This window comes from Alosa alosa, chromosome 4 (assembly GCF_017589495.1).
Source record: "Alosa alosa isolate M-15738 ecotype Scorff River chromosome 4, AALO_Geno_1.1, whole genome shotgun sequence".
Taxonomy (NCBI): Eukaryota; Metazoa; Chordata; class Actinopteri; order Clupeiformes; family Clupeidae; genus Alosa; species Alosa alosa.
The window spans coordinates 12,565,092-12,582,125 of record NC_063192.1 but is presented as its reverse complement, the minus strand read 5'-3'; the positions used below and the strand labels follow the sequence as shown (position 1 = coordinate 12,582,125).

At 41.0% G+C, this 17,034-nt stretch overlaps 1 protein-coding gene across 1 annotated transcript in view; it reads right to left on the bottom strand.

Moving 5' to 3' along the window:
* Positions 1-6,603: 6,603 nt before the first annotated feature.
* Positions 6,604-17,034, bottom strand: part of LOC125293603 (metabotropic glutamate receptor 4-like) — a 132,643-nt gene continuing 122,212 nt past the window's right edge. The window contains 3 exon segments of the mRNA XM_048241597.1: positions 6,604-10,774; positions 13,990-14,095; positions 15,532-15,672. Of these exon segments, the coding sequence (XP_048097554.1) occupies positions 10,725-10,774; positions 13,990-14,095; positions 15,532-15,672 (297 nt within the window). The 3' untranslated portion in view covers positions 6,604-10,724.

Genomic DNA, 17,034 nt, shown 5'->3' with positions numbered 1-17,034 from the left:
ATGGGCAGTCCCCTTTGGAAACAGACGGGGAGAGAGTGGGAATGGGAAAGTGTTAAACCCCTCGGAATGGACACAGCGAGGGGAGAGACGCTGCTCAGAGGAAGCCCCTCCTGGCCGAACGGGCGACGCTTAATCATTATGGCAAGGGCATTCACGTAGCAGGTGAGGGGAAAATGGATGGGGCTAACCTGCATGGCATACTGATTCATCATGTCTCTTTCAGACGTGTAATCAATATTACTGGACCCAAGGTGTTTTCTTTCCAAGGTAAACAACTATAAGAGAGGCGGGAACCTGTTGGCTCGCCGACACTCTGTATCTCAAACAGAGATGCATAATTTCAACAAACAGAATAAGAATAGCAAACAAGTGAAATAATAAAAAAAAATGTGAGTATTTCAGAGAGTATTCTCTTTTATCCATAAAGGGGTGGATCTGATATTATGAACAGCTTGTCCACATGTGTTATTGCTGGTAACATAATGGCATGCTCAAGCTCTGTCAAAAGTGTCCCAAAGTTTGATAAACCTCATCTTTTTATGTGGCAGTTTTGTGAGGATAGACAGCAGTCCATCAGGCTTGACAAAGTAATATGGGTGATGTGGTTTGATGTTAAGCCAACATCTAAGGGATCATGCCATCCTTTGGGAGGAAATCCCCTTCTCTGCTCTTGCCAGCACACTCCTGTCACTCAAAACCTGGGAACCTTAAGACCTGAAATGTGCAGTTCCTTTTATGTCATTAAATAAGTGGCAATAAAGCAATATCTTTCCAAAGTTCAGAAAAAGAGGTATTTTAGCTTAGACCAGCAGCACTGCTCATGGATAGCCTACAATATGAGATATATTGTTTCAAAATCTTGACTCTTGAATCTTGAAATCTGCTAACTAGCAGTCAACCCAGATCTCAAATTGAGTTTAAATATAGCAAGTCGCCGTGAATAAATCCTATTCCCTTTACTTTACTTTACTTTTAAGCCTTGAGATTTTGTCCCAAGAAAAAAATAGCAGAATTATTTATTTCATTTTTTTTTTTATATTTAATATACCTTTGCTCTGTTCACATTCAGATATGAGCTGCTGCTGGCTATCAGACTGTCGTTATTGAGAAGTGGACTCCGCTTGGTGGCCTTGTGCTCTCAGCCTGTTCCTCTGCTCTTCTCAGATGGGATTTGGCCATGCTGGGCTAACAGCCTCCTGTACTCACCCTCCCACTGTTTTTCCACTGTTCTCACTCACCCCTCTCTCTCTGTTCTTCCACTGTTCTCACTCACCCCTCTCTCTCTCTCTATCTGTTCTCACTTACCACTTTCTCACTCTCTCTCTATTCTCACTCACCTCACCACTCTCTTTCTCTGCTCTCTCTCTCTCTCAGTTCTTCCAATGTTCTCTATACTCATCACTCTCTGTTCTTCCAATATTTCCACTCATCACTCTCTCTCTGTCTGTTCTTCCACTGTTCTCACTCACCACTCTCTCTCTCTCCCTCTCTCCCTCTCTCCCTCTCTCTCTGTCTCTCTGTCTCTCACTTTCTCTCTCTCTTCTTCCACTGTTCCACTGAAAACAGCTTAACCCTTAGATGCATAAGTGGGGTCATAAATGACCCCAGCAGTTGTTTTTTTGCAATATCTCGGTTTGTATTTGTATAATCTAATCTTCCATGTCTTCCTTAAATAGGTAGTCTTTGACATGAGGCCATTTGGATTTGTATGTAATTGGTATATTTTTTTTAAGTAATTGCATTTTTTGTATCAGTACCACACTTTTCCATACGTGGGGTCAAAAATGACCCCAAGCATTTTTTATGGAATTTCAAAGGAACCTTTGATTTTTATCAACTGTGACTATCAGGTATACATTTACTGATGTATTATGAATGTAGTATGAATTATTTCACTTTTTACTGTCATGGCACAAAGTTGCCTTGAGGCAACAAATCTTAAAAATATATAAAAAAAAAAAAAAAAACATTATACAAATTATTATTATTATTGTTATCATCATCATCAAATCATCATCTTTAACCAAAATGAAAGAAAATTCTTTAGGTTTACAGCATAAAACGCTTCATTCTAATGGGGGTCATTTTCACCCCACTCATGGAAGAGTGTAGGTATTGGTAGGTCATGCATCTAAGGATTAAGACTGTATTGCATCACAGTTATAGGTATTATAGTATGACCTTTGTGGTTTTACTTTAGTATACAAGGTCTTTTTTGGACTTAAGGAAGTTTAATGGCCTAAAGCATGTCTCTCTTTTTCTTTCTTTTTTTGTCAAATCCAATTTTCTTTTTACTGATGGACAGGGGTCTGACTCAGCTTTTCTTTATTGAGAAAATCCTCCCCACAGCTATGTTGGGTGTGATGTTAATATAATGAATTCTCCCCTTGGAAATTGGACCTGTCCTTCTATGATCACGCTCTTCTGTGCTCTCAACAGACTGACAGGTACAAGAATGGCACACACCTGAAGATAGCCACAACAGAACCAAAAGGGTTCTGTTATGAACTCAATGTTGTGCTGCTTTCTGTAAAAAGCAATAGAGTTCTGCTTCCTTGTCTTTGGCTTAAGGTCACCAGGGTGATGAAATCCATCTTAGCCCCAGTAATAGGAATCTCAAAGTTTTCCACCTTACTGTATGACTTAATGACATGAATGTGGTGCTCATTCATATCTTCCTTTTTTAACTACCTACCTATATTGAAATGATGGAGCATCAGGTATCAAGCAGTTATTCAGGATTTATCCTGGTAGCTGTTTTATGACAGTTCTCTCTGACGTGCTTTTAAAAGGTCACTGCCATCTAGTTTCAACTGTTTGTTGGCTTTGTCAGTCCCACCAACTTGCTTGACAACCATATCCACCAAGACTCAGGCTATATACAGTGTCCACACTATTCAGTTTTCTTTTGAATCCGAAACACATTCGTTACATTTACGCCTCTCATTTACACTAATCTTCTAATTTTCAAGCTCCTGGAACAGAATGATTTGAAAATGCTGTCGGCCCTGTTTTCTATTAAAGCTCCGGCTTTGCGTTTTAACTTCACATTGGACATGCCATTTTTAGCTGAAAGTAGATCAATATAGAAGAAAAGATGAGTAGTTTACACAATTATTTGTAAAGGTATGTCCATGCGTTTTGCAAAATGCCCTGGAGACTCCCCATAGGACTTTTGGTTACCCAAAATGCATACTGATAATAAAAGCCTAACTGTATGAACCCTTTGGTGTAGAAGCATAATCATGGTAACAGTTTCTTGTTATTTGGATTACATTCTGATATAGAATGACTACACAACATATGGAATAATCACACAAAAGTATTTTCTGGTAGTATTAGTATTTTTTTTTTATTTAGTATTTTTTCATTTTTTCAATGGGTGTGTGTATAAGATGGACTATAAATCTGCACGACTTATATTGGATAAAACAACATGAGTAATTTGAGTATTCTATTTCTATGGATTCTTGTGGACATTTAAAGACCCAATATGCTGCATCTACACATGGCTAAGGACATGCATTATGGCTAGAAGGTAGGGAAGCACCAAAGGCAAATGAGGGGGAGGGGGGCAGTTTTAGTAAATTTAATTGAGACATAGTAAGATTTATTTTTACAATGTAAATCACTATATATATATATTGTACATGAAAAAGGTTGCCATGTATGGATTCCCAAGAGTCCAAGCTTTCAAGTGGTGTACAATATTACTTTACTACATAGCAATATGCATCCAATTGATTTATAATGTTAAATGTTTGGTTAGGGGCGTATGTGTGTATTTATTGGACCTTGATAGTCCTTGATAGTCTCATGTTTTCTTCCCTGATGTTGTTCTTGGATTATGTGACAATGGTTGTATATGCCCTAGCCTGGAAAAATCCATATTCACATACTGAATAGAGCCTGGTGACTCATGATTGGAATTCCTTTCCCAGACTTGCCGTGTCCCAGACTAGTATCTCCCAACATATGCCCCTATTCCACAAGAAAACAAGAAAAAATCACCTTCAACTCTCCATGACTCATTTCAACTTCCACGACTAGCCTGCTAGTGGTGAATGCAGCATGATGAATAGAATACAAACTTCATGGCCTTACTTTTTTGGTAGCATCTGTAATGCTATTTGAAAGCTAATTTAATGCATTTTACAATGGTGACAGTTGCATGAATGGTCATGAAAGAATGTGATTTCTAAGTGTGTGTGTGTATGTGTATGTGTATGTGTCTGTGTGTGTGTGTGTGTGTGTGTGTGTGTGTCTGTGTTGTATTAGCTTTGAAACAGCATTTTAAAATGAAAACAGTAGTGTGGATGTGGCTTCAGTTGAATCCAGACAGCACTGTATCACTGTATTTGTAAGTCTTACCTTTAAACCATTAGCTCAATCCACTTGAATCCTTAAACTTGACAGGAACAGTGAAGCTTTCCACTCACATTCAAGTCAGTGACATCCTGTTCCTGCAGCAGAGTAAGCCCAGTGAAACCCTCCTCCATCCAGTCACCATAAGCAGTCCAGTTAAGCGATTCCTCTGCACTCAAGTGGGTAAGCCCGAGAATTTGTCGCCCTGAAGTCTAAGGCAGCCAGCGGTCCAGCAAAAACCCTCTACCTGCTGTCAGGTCAGCCAGAAGTCCACTGAAGCCTCTGTCTTGCATTCAAGTCATACAGTAGCTAAATCTTTGTCGATGTGCGCTTAGGCTAGGCTACTTTCAACAGCATGGTCATTCTCAAAAATCTCTGACTGTCACAACAGAGATGCTTCACAAATGGAGAGCAAAATATTTGTTGAACATATTTGTTTATTTGTTTTTGTTGATACACATATTACAGAAGAACTCAGATGGATGCCAGGAAGCATGCTAAATCCTTTGTTATATGTTGTAGGCCTACATCTTGCAAATCACTTGCAGGAAATCACTGCCACACATAGTTTCAGTTTTCATGTATGGTAGACCATTGTATGCATACAAATTTAAAGAAAACATAATTTGTCAATTATATTTATTTATTTGTTTATTTATTTGTTTTGTATTAGCAGACACTGATAGACGGCCTGAATGATAGCATAAAAACATGCATCTGTTCAGTAGACAGGGACGAGTCAGTCCATTTGTTTCACTCAGGAGACCAGGATTTGGAAGGGTTAGCTTCAGCCAGTTAACATCCACCATCTTTAAAATGCTGTCCCTCAAGTGCTAATGTCCAACCCTATTTTTATACACAATTACTGGTTGACAGCACGAACGCTTACTGTCTACGTGGATTGGTGGATGAGCTGTCAATTTCCTGCTGAGGATCAGCCAATCCACAATGATGACATAATTTGTGTTCATCAGTAATGTAGCACCTAATTGCTGCCTAATTGGCTTGTTTGTGAAAATGAGAGTGGAAGAGAGCAGGATGAACATCATTTTTACGGATGGCAGCAGGCCACTGAGTATACTTTTGGCTGAATTTTGCTACCAACCATTGGAATGAATGGGGGCATAACTTCCTCTCTATGTCTATCTCCTGTGCTATATAATACCTCCATGGCTTCACTGTTAGGTTAAGGAACTTTATTTGACCTGAAGGAAATTTGTCCTCTGCATCCGGGGGTAGTGTACACACACACACACACACACACACACACACACACACACACACACACACACACTCACACACTAGGAACAGTAAGCTCATCAGGAGCACAGATACACACCTGGAGCAGTGGGCAGCCCTTGATCCGGCGCCCAGGGAAACATATTGGCAATGCTAGAAACATATTGGCAATCAGAGGCAGCTCAAATAGCAGGCAGCCTAGTATAATACTGAAATGTCTTATGGCTCTGGTACAAACTACTTGCGAGGATGTTTGATGTGACATTTCTTGTGTTTAGATGAGCAGCAAGACACATTCCTGATGTAGTTCAAGGTTGTAATTAAGGTGTAGTGCATTGGGCTATAATTGGGCCAACAAGCACCGAGTCCAGTTGTTATCAAGGATTGTGTGGACAGTGTGATTGCATAATCAAGTACAGTGATTCTACAGTGAGTTTCTGAAATAAAACTACTAACAGGGAAGTCTTTTAAAAGTACCTGTCTTTAAATCTCCATCAAACTGACTGAGACTAGACTAGATTAAAAAACAAGAAATGTTGCACTGACATAGTGTTTTTGTTATTGCATGCCTTATGGTAGTTGAGTACAGTAAGTAGGTGATTGAACTTGCAGGTGAATAAGGTCAATGTTCGCTGGCCGTGGCCCTGGGATGCCTACTGTATAGTGGAGATTGCGTGTGAATCTGTATATGTGTATACTGACACCTCCGAAAGAGGATGAGGTAAAGTGAGCTCCTCAAGGAAGTGACGAGAACATGGAGGAGGGATACTGTGCTACATTATAAGTGGGTGATGTGGTGGGCAGGAAAAGAGGGTTTGAATCTCCTAGAAAGTGAAAGTGGCGTGGTCGGCTGTCAATCATCTCAATGGGCCCCACTCGATTTGTTTTAGAAAACATCATTGTTGTTATGAGCCTGTGCTACTGAAACTAATTTAGAAATGAGTTATCAAATGAGAGACAAGGAGGAAAGAGACTGTTCTGTTAAATGAGATGAGGCAATTTTAACTGGAAAACATTTTATTAGAAATATGTTGTAAAAAAAATTAACATGCTCTACACATTTTCATAAGTTTCTATACATAATTAATAAATATCCAGGCACTGCAATTATATACTTATATATATATATATGTACTTTTCATTTTGTTTTAAATTTGTCAATACACATAGCAAACATGGTCAATTTATTTTTCTTATTTTAAATTACCTCACCATTTAGTTGGGTCAGCACATACTCTACTCTGAATAACAACACATACAGTTGGAGCATTGGTAACCAAATCAAGGAGACAGGGAAGCAAAAAAGGAAGCAAATCATTTTACACAGTTACAAACAATCCCACAATACTTCATCTGAAGATTTCAAAAATATTTAATCTTGTCCTTTTTTTAATTTTATTTTTATCGAAGCAAAGAACTGACAACCACGGATTGAAGGAAAATGAAACATACCATCTTTAGAGATTTATTTATCGGTTTTCCTTCTGGAGATCATACAAGCAGACAAGCATTGGTCCGAAGTCCAGTATAACATACTGAATGCCTTTAAATGTAGTGTATTGTGCAGTGACATCATACCGACTTAAACATCTCCAAGTGAGTTGTGCCTTAGATACTATCAAGAGCATATTAATGCCATGGCCCTTGAACAACAAAAAATAATTTCTACATGTGCTTGTCATAGAGATAACTATTTGACTGAAATGACAACTGTTTTGGTTGAAATGACAACTATTTTGGTTGAAATGACGTGTCCTTTTTGGTAAGAGGCCACGAGGGGTTGGGCATCAAGGAAAAATGCACAACTACATAACTGACTAGAGTTTGATGGGGTCCTACAATGGCCTTCAAGCATCAAGACGGGTTGTTGTATATAGTTTGGAGCACTGTTTCTCATAATGTCAATTCTTCGAAAACAACAATGAGGAGAGCTGATGCATATATTTCATTGTATGTTGCAATTGTATGACTGGTGGATAAATTGTAAAGCTATGGGGTTTAAAGGCAGTTGTTGGTAGATGCCAGTCAATGGTTTTACTTACTGTTACTACTGTATGTGTTCACCAGTTATTATTTGAGCACTATCCCACAAGATAAAGTGTGGTTACAGTAAATATGAGCTTTGCTATATGACACTCAATCAGAGACAACCACACAAACAGACAAAGAAAGATCCTCAGTCATGCCAACAGCCACTATGACAAAACATTTACTATGATAATGCTTAAATAACAAATGGTTACTATATAATGTTGTCACACAGCGTTTGATTTCAGAGTGACGCAAGTATTTATAAATATCACAGTGCTGTTAGTGAAAGTCAGCACTCCTGGAATGTATCTTGAAGATGAAGATTTTCTTGACCTTAACAAATCATCACTCCAGTTTAATTTAATTAATTAATAATTAATTATGAATGTGTTTTGAAAGTATTTCTTTGGTAATGGCTGCAAAAATAACCAAGTTTTAACTGTTTTTAACTGTTGCTAAATTAACCATAAACATGATATTTTGGTGATCACTGACTTTCTCAACACTATTTATGGGAAGCTTACACTCCAGGTTTAGGATAGGATGTTAAATGTGATGCTGTTTTCATCCATTTGAGCTTCTGACTTGGGCAACAGTCGACTGTGGTCAGCCAGACAGCCCAGAGTATTTATTTCACCAAGCAGTCCACCAATCATCTTGCATATGTGACACCTAATATGGCTTAAATCACCCATGAACAAATAACATTTTGTGGCTTTTTACCTTATTAGTAAACAACAAATTCATGTTAATAACTTAAATACTGTCAAGGTGCCAAATAAAATGTGCCACATAATAACATAGTATTATTATGTACACTATTAACCTTGGGATTTCCCCAGGAATAACAGCACTTTTAGGAATATAACTATGAATGACTAACTGGATAAAATAACCTTGAAATAGCCCACCTCAGATGTACAACTAATTTTGGCTCCGCTGCATCCAAGGACTATGAAGTACAGTAGGTGTTGCATTTTTCATATTACATACTAAACTCAGGAAGGTATGGAGAGCTCAGGAGAATGGAGCTCCCATACCAACGCGAGCAGAGGCAGCATCCTCGGTATGTGGCAGAGATGTGTCTTTATGGTTATATGACATGCATAATTCAACGGGCCAAACTGTGAGAGGCCTGAGTGTATTTTGAGGATGGGAAAGGGGGTTGAGATGGAGATGAAATCACTTTGCAGTATGCCCAACATACACAGGCCTTGGCCTTGCTGCAGACCTCTTGTGACATTTGCCTAAAAAATTAATGAACGCACAACAGAACACATGGGCTTTAGCAAAATGTTAATCACATAAACATGCATATTTTACTTTCAAAACAAAGAAGGGCTTTGATCTTATCCTCTGAGACAGACTCTGCACCCCAGGGGGACTAAGTGGCAGTTCTGTATACGTGTGGGGTGCAGTGGCGCCATGAAACATATTTGTTTACAGATTTATCCCCACTGTGCTTGTGCTGACACATTATGTCTGTTTATGTTTTTTGAAAAGATTTGTACTTTTTACTTTCAAACATCCAGTGTGTCATTGTGCTTCACAATGGCATTTCTGTTGCCAGCTTATCTTAGACAACACTGTCATGTCGAGAGAGGTTGTCTGTTTTGCCAAATTGTCAAAACATATTTGAGAATGAAATAAAAAAAACTAAATTAAATCATAGGGTTGTTTCGTCAAATTATTCCAAGCCTAAAACCCTTGTTCAATACTGTCCATTGTCATCAAATTTCATATGTTTTGAAAATAGACAGTGTCAGTTTTCTACACCAAGCAATTTAACAGAAATTTGACTGAAATCGACCTGGTCACACTTCTATCTCAACATCTGATTTAGGATTTTATCGACAGCCCATAATTACTCCTCTTGTCCCCCCACTACTCTGGTCACTGTGGAAACGATACTCATCTATCACAAGAGGGATGAGTAGTCCTGACCAAATCGCCAGAAAGGTTTAATCACGCCTCGTGAATACGCACGTTCCATTTTCAACCAATTTAACAACACAAGCCAGGACGAAATAGGCACCGCTAGCCGTGCCTATACGCCGGCAAGTGTAAATAATGGACCCATTTTGCAAGCACTGTTGTCATTATCACAGATTAATGGGGAGCTGGAGGACACAAATGAAAAAAGGAACTACAGTTGTTACCCCTGTGTTGATGAAAGAGAGAGTGTAGTGTGTGTGTGTGTGTGTGTGTGTGGAGGTGTGTGTGTGTGTGTGTGTGGGGGTGTGTGTGTGTGTGTGGTGTGTGTCTATGTGTTTGTTTGTGTGTGAGTGCGTGTGTATGTGGGTGGGTGTGTCTATGTGTGTGAGTGCATCTGTGTTTATGTGTGAGTGTATGAAAGAGTGTTTGGACATTGCATATTATATTTGCCTTTTGTTTGCTTGTGAATCAACAAATAGTTAGCATCATTGTCCTTTGTGATGTCAAATAGCTATTAATACAGCATTGATACCAAATTCGCTCTCCAGAAATAATGGACAGGACCATTTACAATCAGCCACCTATACAGTGTGTGAACTTCAAAAGGATGGATATTTTGAATATCATGGATATTTTCTTGAGTGTGGGGTGCAGTGGTGCCATGAAACATATTTGTTGAGTGTCAAATAGGCTTTTAATCTTTGACAGCACTTCCTTTAAATAAACTAAATAAAATAAAATTCTAAATATAGAGATGCTCCACTGCAGACACAAAAACTTAAATAATAGTCCATGAACATTGAAAATATTTATATAAAAAATAACTTCACATAAGTCAAGCTTGAACAAAACCATCATGAAGACACAATACAAACTCCAGAAGGAAAACACTGTCTTCACTGTTACCTTGGAAACGCGAAGGATGGGCTGAGGGAGGGGAGATTTCACTGTCATTTCTGTGGCAGGTTCCCCCTCTCACACTGCCTGTATGAGTTGAAATGGAAAAAGAAAGGATCCCAAAATATTATTTGATTCTTCCTTGTATCATTTTTTATTTCCTGTTGCCCATCACCCTTTGCTGCCTCGTGTTGTCATTTCCAGTCTTCAGCTGACCAACGGGCCACAGGGAGGAGTGGCGGGGGGCTTAGTCGCTTTTAGATGCCATGGTTACTGTAGCTGATGTACGTTTGCTTTGAAGACAAAGCTGGAAGCAACATAAAGGGACACATTATTAGGTTTGAAGGGCATAGTTCATTATTTCCTAAGAAAAATGCTCCCCTTTCGGAGGATCACTTATCTCAGACTAGATTTGGTTTGCACAGCAAATGTTATTAGAGTAACACACACATTAAGACTGACAATAATAGAGCACTGTATATACAGTAGAGTAACTTAATACTCATATTCATGATATTACAAATATTATACAAGGAGTATACCAGAAGTATAAAGTACACACGCAGATGGCATCATTCAGTAATACTGTCAGTTTCCTGTATGTAAGCATTCAGATACAAATTCCAAAGTGTGAAATAGCATAACAGTATCAATGCATGTGCAGTGTTTTGTTTACATATATAACATTCTTATGGAACCCCCCGTCACAACAACCATGGTCCTGGGAAACATAAGCTGAGCATCTTGTCAGAATACAAATCGTGCTGCTCTGATAAACTGCTATTTTAACAGAAATCTCAGTCCCATGCAGATACATCAAATCATGTGCAGGTATTTTGTGCACCAGGCAGTACATGCAGTGCTGTTCCAACAAAAGCATAGATAAGTAGCATAGGCAGTTTGTCCTGCTGAGACATGCCAGAGAGATAGCAGAAAACATATTCTCTGCGAGGCAGTTGAATGGGCCAAAGCCAACGCATTGGGAATACTGCCATTTGTGTTGTAGAGAAGCCCATAAAGATAGAGAGCATTTTAAGCACTCCGACACTGTGTCAAACTAATGAAGATAGGGGGAAACAATATATGAGCACAGCTCCCTCTGTTGGGCAGATACTTAACTTCACACTGTGCTGACGGCTTCTAAAATTTCCTCTATAAATTTATGAATTAGGAATGTTTTCAATGAGGTTTCAGATTAACATCAAGTCAGTATCTGTAAAAGACTTGTGGACTGGAAATCTGGGGGGCTGCATTAACATTTCTTTCTGTGTACATTTCAAAGTCAACTCTCTGAAGTAACCAATAAAGTACTTCACAAAACAATATTTCTTAATAATGTCTGTAGCTGTTTAATTTCATCCATAAAATTCACATGTCCTCTCTGCTCTTTAAGATATTGCCACATCTAGGTACAAAGTTTGAGGGTAAGGCTGCCAGTTGAAATAGGTGTGCTTGTATGTGCGGATGAATGGTGTGTGAGTGTGTTTGTGTTTGTGTTTGTGTGTGTGTGTGCTTGTTTGTTTGTCTGTGTGTGTGTGTGTGTTTCTGTGTCCTCCAATATAAAACCATCATCAGTTCGGCGCAACCATTCTGCTGTGCAATCAGCACACAAATATGCCAATCTCGGCCAGATGGGCTCCGGTGATTGGCTAAGTCGGAGTGGATAAATCTAAGAGGGCACCGTCTGACAGCTCCCCGAGACGGGCGAGACCGGGAAAAGGTGCTCTCTCTATCCCGTCCCCGTCCGTCCTCCCTGGCATGCAGTGACAAATGAACCTTATTTAAATATTTACACAGAGATAAAAAATAGATGGTCCAGAAAAAATTGAAGTTGACAGTTCCATCTGTCTTAGCCCCCCCCTCATCTTCCTCTCAAAGCAGTTGTTGTTTCTCCCATTACTGTTAATTTCTCAGTTTGCCATCATGCAAAAACAAATTACTGGCATGTGCGGCAATTGCTTGCCCCTGCAACATATACAGAGTAGCATGGAACACCATTAAAACCAGCAGCTGTCTAGAAAGGAAAAGGGTGCCGGTGGGTGGGGGTGAGAGTGGAGAGTCCTGTAGAGGTAGGTGGCATTTTAAGAGTGTTGTTTACTTACAGCCATTACTCAAGATGGACAGAAAGGGGATTCGTTTTCCTTAACCGTGGAAGCAAGCTGGCGAATGTGACATAACCAAAGCAGGCACAGGAGCTCAGAGAGACAGACTCAGTGGGGGGAGGCTCAGTGTGGTGGCGAGTGCTGGCGAGCCGGATCATACCAAATCAAACCAAACCAAACCAAACCAAAGGGCCGTTACCTGGGCGTCTGTCTACAGTCCCTCACCGGGCTCCCCACCCTCGCTATAATCTGACACATAAGTAGAGAGCTGCAGTTAGTCCAGGGCCCAGGAGGACTAGAGAGGCCCAGGGAGGGCACACAGATACAGTAAACACTTCCCATAGATGACAGGCAATCAACACTCAGATTTCTGCATACAGTCCTTGAGTTCGTTTAGACTTCTCTTCTCCAGAAGATGAGTTTAGCTAATAGTCTAATAATTCAAATAATCATAATCATAATAATAATATTAATCATAATAATCATGATCCCGCTCCTCTGTCGCTCAGAGGAAGTGCTGGGGTACAGGTGCGTTAGATTAGCTCCGCTGCTAAATAGAAGACAGGAAGGTAATTAGAGCTAGTCGAGCTGTGGGATTGAACTCGCATGGCATGCACCTGTGCAGATTACCTGGGAACACAATATGGATAATGACTAAAGGTGTATTTTTCCACCTAATTCTTCCATCTCACACAGGCATACATACTGTATCTGTACATGGCCTTTATTGGCACTGGCTTTATCTATACACATTGAAGGCTTGCTTCTGTAGCAGAAGCACCCTGTTGATCTCCAACAAACAAATCATGAGTAGTTGTTCAGCTGTGTTTCCTGCATTCAACCAATAGATCCCAAATGGATATACATGTACACCTCTGCTAAAACATCTGTGACCATTTTTGAAAGCATTCCCATTGATGATTCACTTTCTGCTTATTACATAACAAACAAACAAACAAACTAAAATACTGCAAATGTTTTCTTTCTTTCCAGAATTGTCCTTTATACAGATAGGAACTGCTCATGCACCGAGGCATTTATCTTCTGTCACCAGCTTGGCATTGGTGACAGGCATTGTCACTTTCGTTTATTTGTTGTCTACATGTCCAAATAATACCAAAAGCTGAGAAAACAAAACAAATAAGGAAAATAATGGAAACAAGAAAGGGAAAACAGGAAAAAAAAACATCACATCTCACAAAAAAACAACAGTCTGCGAATTCAGAAGACGTAGCATCAACAAACAGTAACACACACACACGCACGCGCACACACACACACACACACACACACACACAAAAACACACACACAAACACACGCACGTGCATGCACACGCGCACACGCGCACACGGACATGCACACACACACGTACACGCACACACACAGACACATTGTCTCCCTTCATCATGTGACACTAACCTTGTGTTTCCAAGCTCTCGCAGAGTTCCGACTTGGCCTCCCCGTTGGGTCTGAGGCCCCCCTTGGGAGTGAACTTGTTGGACATGGCGGCGGCGGTGACCACGGCCTTCAGGCTGCGCTTGCGCTTTGGGTACGTTTCTGCTCGGGTGGACGAGCACCACGTACACTTTGGGCATGTAGAGCAGCCCCAGGGACACGGAGGCGCTGAGGCTCACCGAGATGGTCAGCGTGGTCGTCTGAATGTACAGCTACAGGAGAGAGAGGGAGAGAGAGAGAGAATGACAAAGAGAAAGATAGAGAGAATGTTTGTGTGTGTGTGTGTGTGTGTGTGTGTGTGTAAAAAAGAGAGAAACAGGGAGAAAGGGAAAGAGAGATAGAGAGAGAGAGAGAAAGAGAGAAAGGGAGAGAGAGAGAGAGAGAGAGAGAGAGGTGATGATTATTTTATGACCTCTCTCTATAATGTGGGTCTGTTGACCCAAGTGCAGGTCAGTATATATACAGACCTCATCAGTCTGCACTATCCCTCCTCATGCTCTCCTACATATTTGGTTACAAGCAAGGAGCTCAAGCAAACCAAGATGTGTCATAAACAAACAACCACACCAACAGACACAAACTCCACCATAAACAACAACAGGAAGAAGATGATTCGGCTTTCGGACGCGGCCTCCTATCCATGGGAAACACAAATCCTACTAGTAGCTGCTTTGTTTGCCCATTTGTTTATGATGTGTGACTAACAACACAAAGCTCCCGACGGGTGAGACTGTTACAGATGGCTGTACCCCAAGGGGGCCCAAACAACTGTATGCTGCATGGTCTGCTGTGCTCAAGGTTTGGGGAAGGTAGCACCAAGACAGCTGAGACTCACAGCTGCCCTCACGAGCATGGCTGAGGGCTAGAGCATGCGGTGGAGGAGAATGACATCAGGGGACATTAATATTTAGTATGGGAATGTGCTGCTCTTGAAGTCTGCACACATTTACTCACATATATAGACACACACAGTACATATACACATACACATATACACAAACACATACACATACAGTACATATGCACATACTACAAACGCTACATACACACACACTCAGATGCAATGGGTTATAGGCAAGGCAATAGAAAAAAATGTCTTTCAGCTTTGGAATGTGGTTCACATCATGTGTATTGGTGTGCATTTATGACTTGGGATCCAAATATGCACATACACTTAGACCGCCCCACAAACAAAACACACACACACACACACACACACACACACACACACACAAACACACACAGACACACACACACAAACAACAAAACCATAAGCAAAAACACACACACACACACACGCACACATGCACACACACGCTACACACAAGACACGGACATGCACACACACACGCACACACACACACACAGACACATTGTCTCCCTTCATCATGTGACACTAACCTTGTGTTTCCAAGCTCTCGCAGAGTTCCGACTTGGCCTCCCCAAAGGGTCTGAGGCCCCCCTTGGGAGGAACTTGTTGGACATGGCGGCGGCGGTGACCACGGCCTTCAGGCTGCGCTTGCGCTTGGGTACGTTCTGCTCCGGGTGGACGAGCACCACGTACACTTTGGGCATGTAGAGCAGCCCCAGGGACACGGAGGCGCTGAGGCTCACCGAGATGGTCAGCGTGGTCGTCTGAATGTACAGCTACAGGAGAGAGAGGGAGAGAGAGAGAGAATGACAAAGAGAAAGATAGAGAGAATGTTTGTGTGTGTGTGTGTGTGTGTGTGTGTGTGTAAAAAAAGAGAGAAACAGGGAGAAAGGGAAAGAGAGATAGATAGAGCACAGAGAAAGAGAGAGAGGGAGAGAGAGAGAGAGAGAGAGAGATGATTATTTTATGACCTCTCTCTATAATGTGGGTCTGTTGACCCAAGTGCAGGTCAGTATATATACAGACCTCATCAGTCTGCACTATCCTCTCTGCGGCTCTCCTACATATTTGGTTACAAGCAAGGAGCTCAAGCAAACCAAGATGTGTCATAAACAAACAACCACACCAACAGACACAAAACTCCACCATAAACAACAACAGGAAGAAGATGATTCGGCTTTCGGATCGCGGCCTCCCTATCCATGGGAAACACAAATCCTACTAGTAGCTGCTTTGTTTGCCCATTTGTTTATGATGTGACTAACAACACAAAGCTCCCGGACGGGTGAGACTGTTACAGATGGCTGTACCCCCAAGGGGCCCAAACAACTGTATGCTGCATGGTCTGCTGTGCTCAAGGTTTGGGAAGGTAGCACCAAGACAGCTGAGACTCACAGCTGCCCTCACGAGCATGGCTGAGGGCTAGAGCATCACGGTGGAGGAGAATGACATCAGGGGACATTAATATTTAGTATGGGAATGTGCTGCTCTTGAAGTCTGCACACATTTACTCACATATATAGACACACACAGTACATATACACATACACATATACACAAACACATACACATACAGTACATATGCACATACTACAAACGCTACATACACACACACTCAGATGCAATGGGTTATAGGCAAGGCAATAGAAAAAAATGTCTTTCAGCTTTGGAATGTGGTTCACATCATGTGTATTGGTGTGCATTTATGACTTGGGATCCAAATATGCACATACACTTAGACCGCCCCACAAACAAAACACACACACACACACACACACACATACACACACACAAACACACACAGACACACACACACAAACAACAAAACCATAAGCAAACATACACACATACACACCAACTTTTCCACTCACCCCTTCTAGACATGCTAGACATGTATTGATGTAAGAGAGCTCTGTTTGTGCTCGGCTTGAGAGGGAGTGTGGCTGCATTGAGAGTGATGCAGAACCCGGGGGTGGGAGTGAGTGAGTGATAGAGAGAGAGTGAGAGAGAAAGAGAGTGAATGAGAGAGGGGGGGGTGTAATCCTCGGAGAAGATTACACGTGGCCTTGTGCGCCTCAGCAGAATATTGGCCCTATTTCCACACAACGAGTCGTATAGTGAACAGGTCAAACGTCACA